Source organism: Impatiens glandulifera, chromosome 3 (assembly GCF_907164915.1).
Source record: "Impatiens glandulifera chromosome 3, dImpGla2.1, whole genome shotgun sequence".
NCBI classification, from domain to species: Eukaryota; Viridiplantae; Streptophyta; class Magnoliopsida; order Ericales; family Balsaminaceae; genus Impatiens; species Impatiens glandulifera.
Genome location: NC_061864.1, coordinates 51,286,635 through 51,301,895, shown reverse-complemented (window position 1 = coordinate 51,301,895; position 15,261 = coordinate 51,286,635). Strand labels below are relative to the sequence as shown.

The 15,261-nt window shown below is 31.5% G+C and overlaps 1 protein-coding gene across 1 annotated transcript; it reads left to right on the top strand.

Annotated features, from left to right (window-relative positions):
• Positions 1-635: 635 nt before the first annotated feature.
• LOC124932367 (thaumatin-like protein 1) lies at positions 636-2,237 on the top strand. The gene is made up of 3 exons (XM_047472987.1): positions 636-847; positions 933-1,608; positions 1,690-2,237. Exons 1-3 carry the CDS (start codon positions 799-801, stop codon positions 1,952-1,954), a joined length of 990 nt encoding a protein of 329 aa, XP_047328943.1. The 5' UTR covers positions 636-798; the 3' UTR covers positions 1,955-2,237.
• Positions 2,238-15,261: the final 13,024 nt, after the last annotated feature.

The window sequence follows — 15,261 nt, the reverse complement described above, 5'->3', positions numbered from 1 at the left end:
TTTTTAAGTTTTTCTAGACAACCTTAGTCTTTTTTCTGTTGAAGTTATTGAGATAATCGAGAGAAAAAAAATGATAGATAATAATTTTAAGGAGATCATAATGTTTTTTTTTAAATATTAATTTATAAAATAAAAAATAATAATTTAAAATAAAAAATATTTAATATTTTAGTTAATAAATTAATTGAGTATTTAATAATTATAATTTATTTGATAAAGAGGGTGGAAGTGAAATGTGTTTGATTTTTTAGTTTTTTTGAACAACTAAAATCGAACAACCACTTATATCTTTTCTCTAGTTTAATTTAATTATTATTTAAATTAAAAATGTATGTTTTATTAAATTTAACTTATTTAATTAGTTAATGCCTATATATTTAGTTATTATAATTTATTTATTAAACATTTAAATATAGATTTTATCTGTTAAAATTATTTCAATGTTTTATTATATAACATAAGTTCATTCTGTATGAATCAAAATTATGTACATAGATATGCGTATTAAATTTTTAAAAATAAATTTGAATATTTAATAAATAAGTGGATATTATAAAGTAAATAAAAATAATAAAATTATAGCAATTAAACATATAAAACATCTGCTGCTGTATCTGGAAAAAAAAAATATTCTCTCCCATCCTTTCTCTATCTTGTTTTCTTCCTTCTTTCTCTCTCTTTCACCCACACTGTTGTCTGATTGTGGCACTCCATCGTCTTCCTCTCATCATCTTTCCTCACAAAACCCTAATTTATTTTTTCATCTCCATTAAAATAACAAAACCCATCTTCACCCACATGGATCTTTCTCTCAGGATCTCCATTGCTCTGCTTTTACTGACAAGAGGTAAACTCCAAAGAACAAGATTAAGATTTAGTTAATGAAACATTCTCCATTGTTAATATGTTCTTATTAATATTTAATCCAACAGGTGTTTTAGGATCAACATTCACATTTGTAAACAAATGCGATTACACAGTCTGGCCAGGAATCCTAGCCAATGCCGGTACACCAAAACTAGACAGCACCGGATTCGAACTTCCAACAGAAACCTCCCGTACATTCCAAGCACCCACAGGCTGGTCTGGTCGTTTCTGGGCAAGAACAGGTTGTAACTTTGACGGATCCGGATCCGGTTCATGTATAACAGCCGATTGTGGTTCAGGTGAAGTAGAATGCAACGGCGCCGGAGCATCACCGCCTGCAACACTAGCCGAGTTCACTCTGGGTTTCGGCGGTGGTCAAGATTTCTATGACGTGAGTCTAGTTGATGGTTACAATATAGCCATGATAGTTGAAGCAAACGGCGGCGGGTCGGGTTTATGTGCGACGACGGGTTGTGTTACAGATTTGAATAGACAATGTCCGGCGGAACTTAGAGTTGGAAATGGGTTTGCTTGTAAAAGCGCGTGTGAGGCGTTTGGGAGTCCTGAGTATTGTTGTAGCGGCGCGTTTAATACACCGGCGACATGTAAACCGTCGGTTTATGCTCAGATGTTTAAATCGGTTTGTCCTAGGTCTTATAGTTATGCTTATGATGATCCAACTAGTACTTTTACTTGTGCTGGTGCTGATTATACGGTCACGTTTTGCCCTTCAATGCCAAGGTATGATTTTTGTTATTGTGTTTTTGAATAGTTTAAATCAAATGAGACCTAAAAAGATTTGCACTTGATTGATTGTTTCAGTCAGAAATCAACATGGGATTCTCCGGCCACCACCGGTGCCGGAGCTATAACCGCCGGAGATACCACCAACAACAACAATAACAACAACAGTCCTGGTTCATTTACCGGCGCCGGCGGGGGATCTGGGTCGGGATCGGAAGCAATGTTAGCAGATGGGTCTTGGATGGCGGGTTTAGCAATGGGTGGGTCAACTAGGATGATGAATAGTAATTTTCTTGATATGGGTTTTGTTTTGATTTTGATGGGTGTAAGTTTTGTTTTTTAGTGAAGATGATTTTGGATAGTGAATAGGAAACCGCCATTGATGTATTGATGTATGAGCTGCCATGGCGGTGGCAGCTTTTATGGGGGAGGGGGGGAAAGAGACCACTGAATTAAGCCAGATTGTTACCCACTCTTGTGTCGGTTTCCCATAAATATTATTTTTTTTATATATTTTTTATTGGCCGTTGGAATTGGGAATCTTGATAAGAACATGATTCTTGATTATCGGACAATTATTTATTAATTAATTTAAATATAATAATGATAATAATAGGAGTAATTCTTTGTGGGGACAAATATAAAAGTGAAATGAGTGTGGACTGTGGTGTGGGGTATGTTTGCTATTACAATAATGAATAAGGAGGAAGAAGAGGTATTTTTATATATAAAATACATATGAATGAAAGAAAAATGAACACTAAAGTTTATTTTTTCCTCTATATTTTAAAATAATGAGAAAATTAATACCAACTTGCTATTAGTTTGCAGTTTGCACCACATACAAAAATAATATTAAATAATATCTTTTTATTTGTTTTGAAAAAGTGTTACTTTGTTTGTGAAATACTCTAAGGATTTGCTGTTTTAGGTTTAAAAAAAAAACTATAATCAAAACATTATTTCATTACCTCTCTAATTAATTATATCATTTAAAAAGAACAGTTCAAAATCAGCCTTATCAATCTTTTTTTAAATAAATTAATAGTTTTGAATATTCTTTTATTTAATGATTAATCTTTTATTTAATGATTAAGTGTTCTAGTTAGATTGCATACATCTAATTAACCAATCCTATCGTTATATATTTAGTGTGAATATGTTAAAACAGTCTTAAGCAGACTATTGGAGCTAACTAAGAGCTGAGTTATTTGGATTTATCTTTTTTTTTTCTTCTTTTAAATAACTCTTGTTTAGCCAAATAAGAAAAAAACTCAGTTTCAAAATTTTATTTTTATTTTTATCCTCCCTTCTCTCAATCAACATCTTATCCATGACTTCAAAACATTTATCTATATTTAATATTCAAAATTAATTATAAAACTAACCAAATAATCCATATAAGGGAGTAGTAGGCTTTTATATATATATATATATATATATATTTTTCGGTAGTTAAGAGGCTCTATGTCTATCCCGATCCATTCAATTTTAGTTTCATTTTGTCAGTTTCCAACTTTTCATCTCATTTCTTTCAATTATTTCTTCTAAAGATACTACGAATCTCTTCTATTTTTTATTTTAAGATATTCAAATCATTTTTATATTTTTGTTCATAATGTTTTTATTTTATTTTATTAAATTGAAAAAAATATTAACTTAAATTAATTAATATATTTATTTAGAGTTCGTTAGATGAATGAATTATTTGGATTTTATCTTGATTTTTTTCAAATAACTTATAACCCTTGTAGGACTAAATTAGGAAAAAACATAGTTTTTAAATTTGATTTACATTTGTACTTTTCCTCCGTTTTCACTGTCATATCCTCTCAATCAATATTTTATCCACGACTTCAGAATTTCTATCTTTATATTGAATATTTATAATAAATAATGAGGGAGCTCTATATCTTTTTCGACCCATTCTACTTTCATTTCATTTGTTCAGTTTTCATCTTTTGTTCTCTCCTCTTTTAATTCGTCTCTTCTAATAATCCTACGAAACTCTTTCATTTTTTATTTAAAAAACTTAATTTTTATACTTTTATTCATAATATTTTATTTTATTAAATTGAAAAAAATATTAATTTAAATTAATTAATATATTTATTTAGAATAATTGCTTAGAGCTTGTTCGATAAATGAATTATTTGGATTTTATCTTAGTTTTTCCCAATAACCCTTGTATGTCTAAATTAGGAAAAAATTCAATTCTTAAATTTTATTTTCATTTTTACCCTTATTCTGTTTTTACTCTCTCCTCTCCTCTCCTCTCAATCAACACTTCAGATCGTCTCTACATAAAGTATTCATAATTAATAATGAAATTAGCCAAATAACCATAAGAGAGCTCTCCTCTATTCCGAACTATTCAACTTTATTTGATTGGTTCAGTTTCTATCTTTTCTTCTCCCTTTTTTCAATTCATCTCTGATTACGAATCTCTTACATTTTTTATTTGAAAATCTCCATATTAGTTTTATACTTTTATTCATAATATTTTTATTTTATTTTATAAACTGAGAAAATATTAACTTAAATTAATTAATATATTTATTTATAATGATTGTTTAGAGATGATTTGATGAATGAGTTTTTTGAATTTTATCTGTTTTTTCCCAAATAACCCTTGTAGGACCAAATTATGAAAAAACACAATTTCTAAATTTTATTTTATTTTTACCCTTTTTCAGTTTTCACTCTATCCTCTCCTCTCAATCAACATCTTACCCACGACTTCAGAACTTCTATCTCTATTTTTAATATTTATAATAAATAATGCAACTACACCGAATAATCAAGATGAGGCCATCTCCAATCCAAATACTTATTCTCAAACCCAAAATGTAGTAAACATCCCATTAAACAGTAATTCATCTCCAACCCAAAAACTCAAACTCAAACTCAAAAGAATATTTTCAAAATATTCCTTTTTATAATAATTTTTATTTTTTTCAATATTATCTATATATTTATCTAAAATGACAAATTGAACCCATAACTTTACAACAACTTATTAATTACTTTTAAATTCTAATTATAAATCAATTATTTATACAACTGCATAAAACAAATTAAACATTATTAAATAAACACAAATTACATTTCACAAACAAAAAATAATACAACAAAACAAACCTTTAGGATTATTGTACTTTTTCGGTTTTTCTACGTGTTTTATTTTATTAAAATTGTTTTTATTATTTATTATTTTTTATTAATATTTTTTATTATTATAAATTTATAATACTTAAAAAAATATAAAATATAAATATAAACAAATTTAAATATAAGTTAATCATATAAACAAATTAAAATCATCATTAATTAAACATATAAATAAAGTAAAATATAAATAAATTATATAAATAAATTAAAACATAAATAAATAAAATAGGTAAACAAATTAAAATATAAATAAGTTAAGTAAATTAATTAAAAACAAACTAAAAGGACTAAAATGAAAGTTTTGAAAACTTTTGAGTATGTGAACAGTATCCCTGCAAATTTAGGTATGGAGGAGAGAGAATTTGCAGAAAAACTCAAAATACAGTTGAGTTTGCAGGTGGGTTGGAAGGAGATGAGTTTGCAGATGGGTCGAAGATAATTTAAGGAAACTCTCTATCTATCCCAACTCATTCTAATTTCATTTATTTTTTTAGTTTCTATCTTTTTTTTCTCTCTTCTTCTAATTATTCTACAAATCTATTCCATTTTTTATTTGAAGATCTTTAGATAATTTTTATATTTTTATTCATAATATTTTTATTTTATTTTATCAATTAAAAAATATTAACTTAAGTTAATTAGTATATTTATTTAAAATTAATGTTTAAAGCTCGTTTAATGAGTGCATTATTTTGATTCTATTTAGTTAGTTTTTTTCAAATAACCCTTCTTTCACCAAATTAGAAAAAAATCACCTTTTCTAAATTTTATTTCTATTTTTACAATTCCTCCATTTTTACTCTCTCCTCTCTTCTCAATCAATATCTGAAATATATATATATATATATATATATATATATTATGAATAAAAATATAAAAATTATCTGAAAATTATTAAATCAAAAATAGAAAAGATTAAGTGAAGGAAAAATGAATTGAATGAGGGGATAAGTAAAGATAGAAACTGACCAAATGAAATGATAGTATAAAGGGTGGGGATAGGTAGAGAGCTCCTTTATCTACATTGTTTGTTTGGTTAATTGCATTATTTATTATGAATATTAAATATTGAGATAGAAGTTTTAAAGTTGTAGATTAATAATATTCATAATTAATAATACAATTAATCAAATAAATTAAGATAAAGGAGCTCACTGTCTATCTCGATCCATTCAACTTTTAAACTTTCATTTCAGTTTTTCAGTTCTATATTTTCTTCTCCCCTCTTTCAATTCATCTTTTCTAATGATACTACAAATCTCTTCCATTTTTTATTTGAAGATCTTCCGATAGAATTGCATATTCCCATGTTGCATCCTATCGACTTAAATCTGACATTTGGAAGTTTGATTATGTTGGAGTTTCGACTTTCGATTCAGGACAAATAACTCTCGAATCTGACATTACTAAAAACTTTCCTTATCAACAATTAAGCAAACAAACAAACCAATATTATCAATTATATCATCATACAATGTTAAACAAATAACAAATCTCGACACATTCAAGCTCAGAATTCATATAGAATATAGTTTCCGATAAATTAAGAGTTTTTGACATAAATGTTGATCAATGCAGGCTTCAATGGCATAAAGGGTTGGCCCATCCATAGTAGGCTACAGTTAAAATACATTTACTCTTTCAATACTAGTAATTCTTGGGATTACTCATCTAGGAAGTCTAGACAACTAATGAAAATGATAAAATTTTTGAACAAAATATAAAATTCCTTACCAATATTAGAAGCTTCAATCAACAGATGAAACAAAGTATACATCCTGTCGATTTACCTTTTGACTACTCCAACCAAGATGTGAACTCCTTGAATGGATTCTTATAAGCTGGTACATAAAGAGAGAAATAAGATTATTTCAACAGAAATAACAACAAATGAAAGTGATTAAGCTCTTAACTTAACCACACACAAAATCATTTATATAGAGGTTAATTTTTTTTTTTTATAGTTTCAATTTTTTTGAAAAGGTTCTTAAAAGGGGCATTGGAGATGTTAAATTTTTGTATGTACGAACTATCTTTTGATCAAAGTGATGTACAGATAGATTGTACATTCTTAAGACACTCAACAGACCACATGTGTAGACCTTATCCAGAGTACTATTAAGAATAAATTCTTACTAAAAGAATGATAGATCTCTCTTCTATTTTTTTACTACAAAATAATGATTCTATCTGTTTCATATAAAATATGCAAATTCATATTTTCATCATATGTTCAACCTACCTATTAAGTTTGTACATAATCGGGGAAAGCAAAAACAAAGATAACAATATGTGCAATTGTTCATCTTGTATGACAAAATTGATGCATAAACTTATATGATTATGATAAATTAATATGGTTAGATGATTGATGAGTAATTGAAAAATATAGTTGTGTTTGTAGATATGAAAAATTGTACAAATGATTTACAAACTAGAAATTTGAGAAATTGACAGTAAAAAATAAACGGTGTAATAATTTTAATATTGTTCATGACAAAATTATAACACCGTTCTCTTATAATATTGTTCGATAGAGAATCGTCCCAGACCCTGGATGTCCTTGTTCGTCTTCACGTTCTTCACCTTTGCCCGACCACCGATTAGTCCTCCGAGTAGTGCGCGAGGAGGCATATCATTGTAGTGTAAGTCTCGCCATTTTCAATTGAAAGTTTTTACTTAAATGATGATGAATAATGTGATGTGGATAATGAAGAAGTGAATGCAATTTTTCAATAGAACACTTCAGCGGACGTGATGGTGATGGTGATGGTGATGGTGATGGTGATGGGAAAAGGAGTTACAGTGAATATTTACTTTATTTATATATATACAAAAAGACTTAATTTGAATTTGTTTGGTTTCCCGGGTTTAGGGCCGTCCTTAATTTGAATATATATGTGAGAGTAAATGGATACTTGAGTCGGATCGTGTGTTGACTCGTCCATAAATTTGAAACGGTTAAAAATAAAATTAAAAATACTATAGGTATATTTTGAACTTGTAACATAACATAACAAGTACAATCTTTTAACCAAGTGTTATTGAGGTGTGTTTTTTCGAGGGATAATAAGTCAGTAACAAAATAAAGTGGTTAAAAAATATGAATCAAATTTTGTACCATCGTTTATAAATATTTTAGGAAAACCCTTAAGATTTTTAGAGATGGGTGAAATACATGTATGTGAATTCTTGATTCCAAGACATATCTGTTGAGATGTTTTGAATTGATGATGCAAGGAAAGAGAATATTGAACAAAATGAAAGTATATCTTTTTTGTGTGTAATCTTGATTTAAGGAAATAAGATTAACACAAAAGGAAATGTGATCTTTTTCTATGGTAATATAACTAGGAAAGTATTGTTATAATATTTTGGAGATTATTTACCAAAATATTGTGTTGACCTAGTTGAGGCATATTTAAAGGTGCAATCGAGCACTTCAGAAAATTGAAGTCTTTGCCTTGAGAGCATCGTTTCCAGTCTCAGTTCTGTATCTGTTAGGGTTTTGGAGGACCGAGTGTTATATAAACTCGTTTCATAATCATAGTTTGTACTATTGTAATCTCTATTCTGATCTCCTAATAAGATTCTCTCTTTCTATTGGACGTATCCAAGTTTCTATCTTGGTGAACCACGTTAAAACCGTGTTTTTCTTTATTGCTTACTTCATCTCATGCGTTCCGTTACAACAAACTGGTATCAGAGCTTCAGGTTATTTGATTGTTTGTTCTTTCAATTGAGATGACAGTAGTAAGAATCAAGACGACAAGTTCAAGTGGAGAAGGCAATGTGGTAAATCAAGATGCGGGCTTTGCCGAAACAACAAGGCTTATGGGGGTCGCTAAAGTTGTCAACAGGAGCAGAAACAACCGTTGAGATTGTCATTCTGGAGGAGAAGATAATATGGCAGATCAAGATGCGTGCTCCAGTAAAAAGATATGGCTTAAAAAATCAGAAAAAAGAGAGAAAAGCTCTGGAGATTTGATTCGCAATCGGCATAGGCGGCACGATCGGCACGGGCGACACGATCAACACAAACGACACGATTGGTACAGCGGTGCGATAGGCACAGGCAGAAAGGCACGGATGACACGATATTGTCCTGCACCGTAAGTCATCAAATCGACATCGGAATTATCATTAATCAAAGGAAGCGCAATCGGCACAAGCGGCACGACATGATCGGCACATGCGACACAATAGGCACATGCGGCACGGGACGATCGACACGGGCATCCCGGTATTGTCTTGCGTCATTCATTAAGTGTTTCCGTTAGATTTTGCCCTCGATTGCGGTTTACTTTTGATCATCTCTTAGAGTTTCTGCAATTAATTTGTTTATTACTCTGTCTCTGCCATTATGGGGAAGAGGAAGAACAAAAGTAATAAATCAAAAGAAGTTAGAGATTTTGTGCTGGAAAGAATTAAGGAAGTAACAGTCAAAGAATTTGAAAGAATTTCTGAAGAACTTATCAAAAAACAACAGGATACCAACACAATTAAACAATCTTCTCTAACTATTGCTGGGAAAATTCCTATTGAAAATAATGCAGGGAAACAAGGGGATAATGAAGGAGCTTAGAAGATACGCTATAATGAAAGAGTTAATTTATTTTTGCTCAAGAATTATATTACAAAGCTCCTTATGCATGCCTAAAGGGGAGAAATTGTCATCAATAAGGAGAAAGCACAACAGATTACAATTCAACTCAACACCCACTATCTTCAAGACTGGAATCTGTTGAAAAAAGAAGAATATGAAGAAATTGTTCAATGGTCAGTTCTTACAATGAAGGAACTAATGAAGACTCCCAAATCTAAGTCATATATTATCAGGAACAACTTGACATGGAAAACTAACGAAGTCTGGAAGAACAACAATAAAAAAAAGTCAAAAGATCATTCTTTTAAAAGGAAAATCTACTTGGGCAATAAACAAACAAAAGTGAAGGTACTGAAATCTCCATTTGAATTTAAATTGCCTACTGAAGTAGAGAAAAATTGTATAAAGGAATGGGAAAATGTAGTTGTGAGAAACTACATAGAGAAAAACAGAGTATTCTTCCCAATTACTAAAGATGCACTGTTGAAGCAATGAGAAGAAAAAGGGCTGGAGAAGATTTCAGCAAATGTCCATGATTTATATTTCTTTAAATTCAAGAAGGGATCTAATCTAGAGGAAATTCTAGAAAATGGGCATTCATATATAAGATCCAATTGTATGAAGTTAGAGAAATGGTCCGAAGACTTGAACCTATTGAGTAAGCCAAAAGAAACTGCACAAATATCGTTCAAGCTCTGGAATATAACTGTACATATGTATTTTGAAGCCCTTAGTCATTTTGCAGGTTTATTGGGTAGACCATTATACATTGATCCAATTACTGAAGGAGGAGAGCACTTAACATTTGCTAGAATTAGCATTGAGGTGCATTCTAGAAGCACACTGCCAAAAAGTATGACAGTAGTAGACAAAAAAGGAAAACCTACTGTCATAGAAATCACTTATGAGTGGAGGCTAGACAGATGCTCTTTCTGCAATACTTTCCAACATGCAAGCCCAAAATGTGATTTGGCTAAGGAAGAAGATTAGAAAATTCATAATGGTCAGAAAATAAAGATGCAGGAAAACGATACAAATGTTCCTATTTTTAATGAGCAAAATGTGGTTAAAAAACATGAAATAAAAGATAAAGAAAATTATGTACAAGAAAAAAGCCATATGAAGAAGGAGGTGAATCCTCAACCTAATCATGTTGAAGAGATAGTTAATGATTCTCAATCAAATCAAATTGAAGTGGTTGCTGATGAAAACAGAGAGGAAGACACACAGGTTAATCAAGAGGAAGAAGAGAATGTCAATGTTGATACAGAGGAATCTAAAGTTATTGAGGATTCCAAAGATGAAGCTGAAGGAATTAAAGACAATGATCTCGAAATTCAAGTTGAGAACAACAAGGTGAAGAGCTCAGAAATTCAGAAGAATAATTTTTTCTATCAAATAAGAACAAGTTCATATAAAGAAAGAATTCAAGATGAGAATGTGCATTATTCATCAACCTCTTCAGTTCATCCTCCGTTCATTGCAAGAGGAAGGGGAAGGGGAAGACAATATGTTGAAACATCAGGTTGGTATGGAAATAAAAATCCTGATTGGGACAATTAGGATTTGATACAGTTTGTAATCTTTGTTTGTAATATCCATTTCTTATATGTTTGATTGCTACTAATCAGGTTCTTTAGGGTCGTTTGATTGTCATCTTATAATCCTAGCTAAGACTTGTCTACCTTTGATTCTTGACTCTCCCACTCTTGGGATTTTAATGAAATGGTTTTAACCGTTTTCCCAAAAAATAAAAAAAATATGGCTTATGGGCTTACTGAAGTTATCGGTAGGAGCAAAACAACAGTTGAGATTGTCCTTCTAAAGGAGAAGATAATATGGAAGATCAAGATGCGGGCTCTACAAAACGACAAGGCTTATAGTGTTGCTGAAGTTATTGGTATGAACAGAACAACCGTTAAAATCAGTGTCGTTCTTTATTGCTTACGTCGTCTATCGCGTTCCGTTACAACAAATTGGTTTTGGCACAATTAGATTCTCACATCGGAAGATAATGGGAGTGAAAGAAGTTTCTTAGTATATAAAAGAAACTATATTCATAATTAGAATAAATCTCACATCGGAAGATGATGGGAGTTGGGGAAGTTTCTTAGTGTATAAAAGAAACTCTCCCCTCTTTGGTTTATTGCACCCAATATTTGTATCTCTTCTTCTTTATTAATTGATAGCCTTAGTGCTCGGAGACGTAGGCAATCAATTAATAAAGAAAAAGAGATACAAATATTGGGTGCAATAAACCAAAGAGGGGAGAGTTTCTTTTATACACTAAGAAACTTCCCCAACTCCCATCATCTTCCAATGTGGGATTTATTCTAATTATGAATATAGTTTCTTTTATATACTAAGAAACTTCTTTCACTCTCATCATCTTCCGATGTGGGATTCTAATTGTGCCAAAAATAATAATATCCACATCATAAGAAATAGGCAATCAATTAATAAAAAAGAAGAGATACAAATATTGGGTGCAATAAACCAAAGAGGGGAGAGTTTCTTTTATACACTAAGAAACTTCTCCAACTCCCATCATCTTCCAATGTGGGATTTATTCTAATTGTGAATATATAATTTTTTTTATATACTAAGAAACTTCTTTCACTCTCATCATCTTCCGATGTGGGATTCTAATTGTGCCAAAAACAACAATATCCACATCATAAGAAATAGAAGATTCTAATACCACTTGGTTTTTCCCAACAAGTGGTATTAGAGCCGAAGGTTCGTCCTTGGCATGATGGAGTCTTCAAAAGGGGCGTCAACTCTTTCGTCATTCTAGACGAGGACACCGATGTCAAATTTGAAGTTTGCGGTGGAAATCTTTGATGGAACTGGGCATTTCAGCATGTGGCAAAGTGAGGTTCTAGATTGTCTTTTTCAGCAGGGTCTAGATGTTGCTATTGAGGTCGGAAAGTCAGATGGTATAGAAGAAATAGAGTGGAGTATCATTAATCGGTTGGCGTGCAGAACAATTCGATCGTGCCTGTCTAAAGAGCAGAAGTATGCTGTGAAGAAAGAAACTTCTGCACAGAAACTGTGGCAAGCATTGGAGGATAAATTTCTGAAGAAGAGTGGTCAGAATAAGTTCCTTATGAAGAAGTGGTTATTCCAGTTTGATTACCAATCAGGCACTACTATGAATGAACATATTACTAAGTTTAATGAATTAGTAATAGATCTGTTAAACCTTGATGTTAAGTTTGAGGATGAAGATCTTGCTTTGATGTTGCTATCGTCCCTTCCTAATAAATTTGTACACTTAGAAACAACGTTACTTCATGGGAAGGGAAGTGTTTCTTTTGATGTTGTAAGTTCTGCTTTATATAGTCATGAATTGAGAAAGCATGACAAAAGGAAAAACAAAACAGCTACATCAGATGAAGCATTGATGGTCAGGGGCCGTCAAACAATAAAATCAAAAGGGAAAGGAGGAAGATCCAAAAGCAGAGTTGCCAAAGATGAATGTGCTTTCTGTCGTAAGAAAAGATATTGGAAGAAAAACTGTCCAAAGTTGAAGAAGAGAGGGAATGGTTTTGAAGATGCAAATGTTGTAGAAAACAAAAGCGATGCAGATTCAGACTTTTCTTTGACGATGTCACACACAACATCAAATCCTGATGCGTGGATATTGGACTCAACCTGCACTTATCATATGACACCAATTCGAGAATGGTTGTTTAACTTCAAAGAACTAGATGGTGGAATTGTTTACATGGGAAATGATCATACATGTAAAATAAAATGGATAGGTTCAATCAAACTGAGAAATAAGGATGGATCCACCATAATTGTCAGAGATGTTCGGTATATACCAAATATGAAAAAGAATCTCATTTCATTGGGGGCTTTGGAGTTAAAAGGCTTACATGTGAGAATGGAAAATGAAATTTTTAAAGTAATCTCTGGAGCACTAATGATGTTGAGCATGAGGAAAAGCAATAATTTGTACTACTATCAAGGTTGTACAATTAATGGGATAGCAGCAACGATATCAACTTCGGACATCAGTAAGGAATCGGAGGCAACAAAGCTATGGCATATGCGATTGGGACATGCTGGTGAGAAATCTATGCAAACTCTTGTCAAGCAAGGATTTCTAAAAGGTACAAAAGTTTGTAAATTAGATTTTTGTGAACATTGTATTCTGGGAAAACAAAGGCGAGTAAAATTTGGCACTGCTATCCATGACACCAAAGGTATTTTGGACTATGTGTACTCAGATGTCTAAGGACCTGCTAAGACCCCATCTCTTGGAGGTAGACATTACTTTGTTACTTTTGTTGACAATTTTTCCAGAAGAGTATGGGTGTTTACTATGAAGAACAAGGATGAAGTGTTTGAGATTTTTATTAAATGGAAAACTCAAGTTGAAAACCAGACAGGAAGAAAGATCAAAATTCTCCGGACTGATAATGGTGGAGAATATAAGAATGAACAATTCCAGAAGTTATGCCAAGAGAGTGACATTGTTCGATACTTCACAATCATAAAAACACCACAACATAATGGAGTATCAGAACGTATGAACAGAACATTGGTGGAGAAAGTTCGATGTATGTTGTCTAATGCTGGGTTAAATAGGAAGTTTTAGGCAAAAGCTGTGTCATACGCTCAACATTTGGTAATTCGCCTACCATCATCTGTACTTGGTGGTAAGACTCCATTAGAGGTATGGTCTGGAAAACCTGATACTGATTATGATTCTTTACATATTTTTAGTTTTACAACATATCATCATGTAGTTGAATCAAAGTTAGATTCACGAGCAAATAAGGCTTTGTTTATGGAATTTACTAATAGAGTTAAAGGTTATCGCCTTTGGTGTTTGGATGCAATGAAAATCATTATCAGTAGAGATATTACTTTTGATGATTATTCAATGCTGAATAAGGTAACACCAGACAAGATTGATTGTACTCTGCAAGAGGTGGAGTTTGAGAAGATAAAGATAAGTCCAACTATAAGTGACTCTTCGACGATAAACGAAGAGTTAAATGAGGAAGAAGTTCTGACCTAAGAACCTTCAGAACAACGTGAATCAATTGCTGTGAATATGCCAAGACGAGTTATTCAAAAATCAGGCCGATTTGTTGACATGGAAACCCGTGCACTTCTAGTCGTAGATGATGTTCCATTCACTTTTTCAGATGTCAGTCGAAGTATTGAAAATAAAAAAAGGAGAGGTGTTATGAAAGATGAGATGCAATCTCTTCAGAAGAACGAGACATGCAAGTTGACGCATCTACCAAAAAGGAAGAAGGCTATTGGTTATAAATGGATCTTTGCTAAGAAAGAAGGATTTCCTGAAAAGTTTGATGTTCACTATAAGACAAATTTGGTAGCTAAAAACTACACTCAGAAGGAAGGAGTTGATTATAATGAAGTATTTTATCCTGTTGTTTAACACCATTCTATTAGAATTTTGTTGGCCTTGATAGCGCAGATGAATTTGAAGCTAGCTCAATCAGATGTGAAGACCGCAAACATATACGGTCATTTGAACGAGGAAATCTACATTTATCAACCATATGGATTCAAAGTTGCTGATAAAGAAAATTGGGTTTGCAAGTTGAACAAATCATTGTACAGGTTGAAGCAATCGTCTAAACAATGGTACAAGCGACTTGACAAGTTTATGATTGAGCACAAGTACACAAGAAGCAGATTCAGTTCATGTGTGTATTTGCTCAAACTGCAAGATGAGTCTTATATCTATTTACACTTGTACGTTGATGATATGTTGATAGAATCAAAGAAGCAATATGAGATTTACAAATTGGTAAAGAGTTGGAGATGAAAGACATGGGAAAAACCAAATCTAATCCTTGTTTAGATTTGGTAAACATATTCCGCGT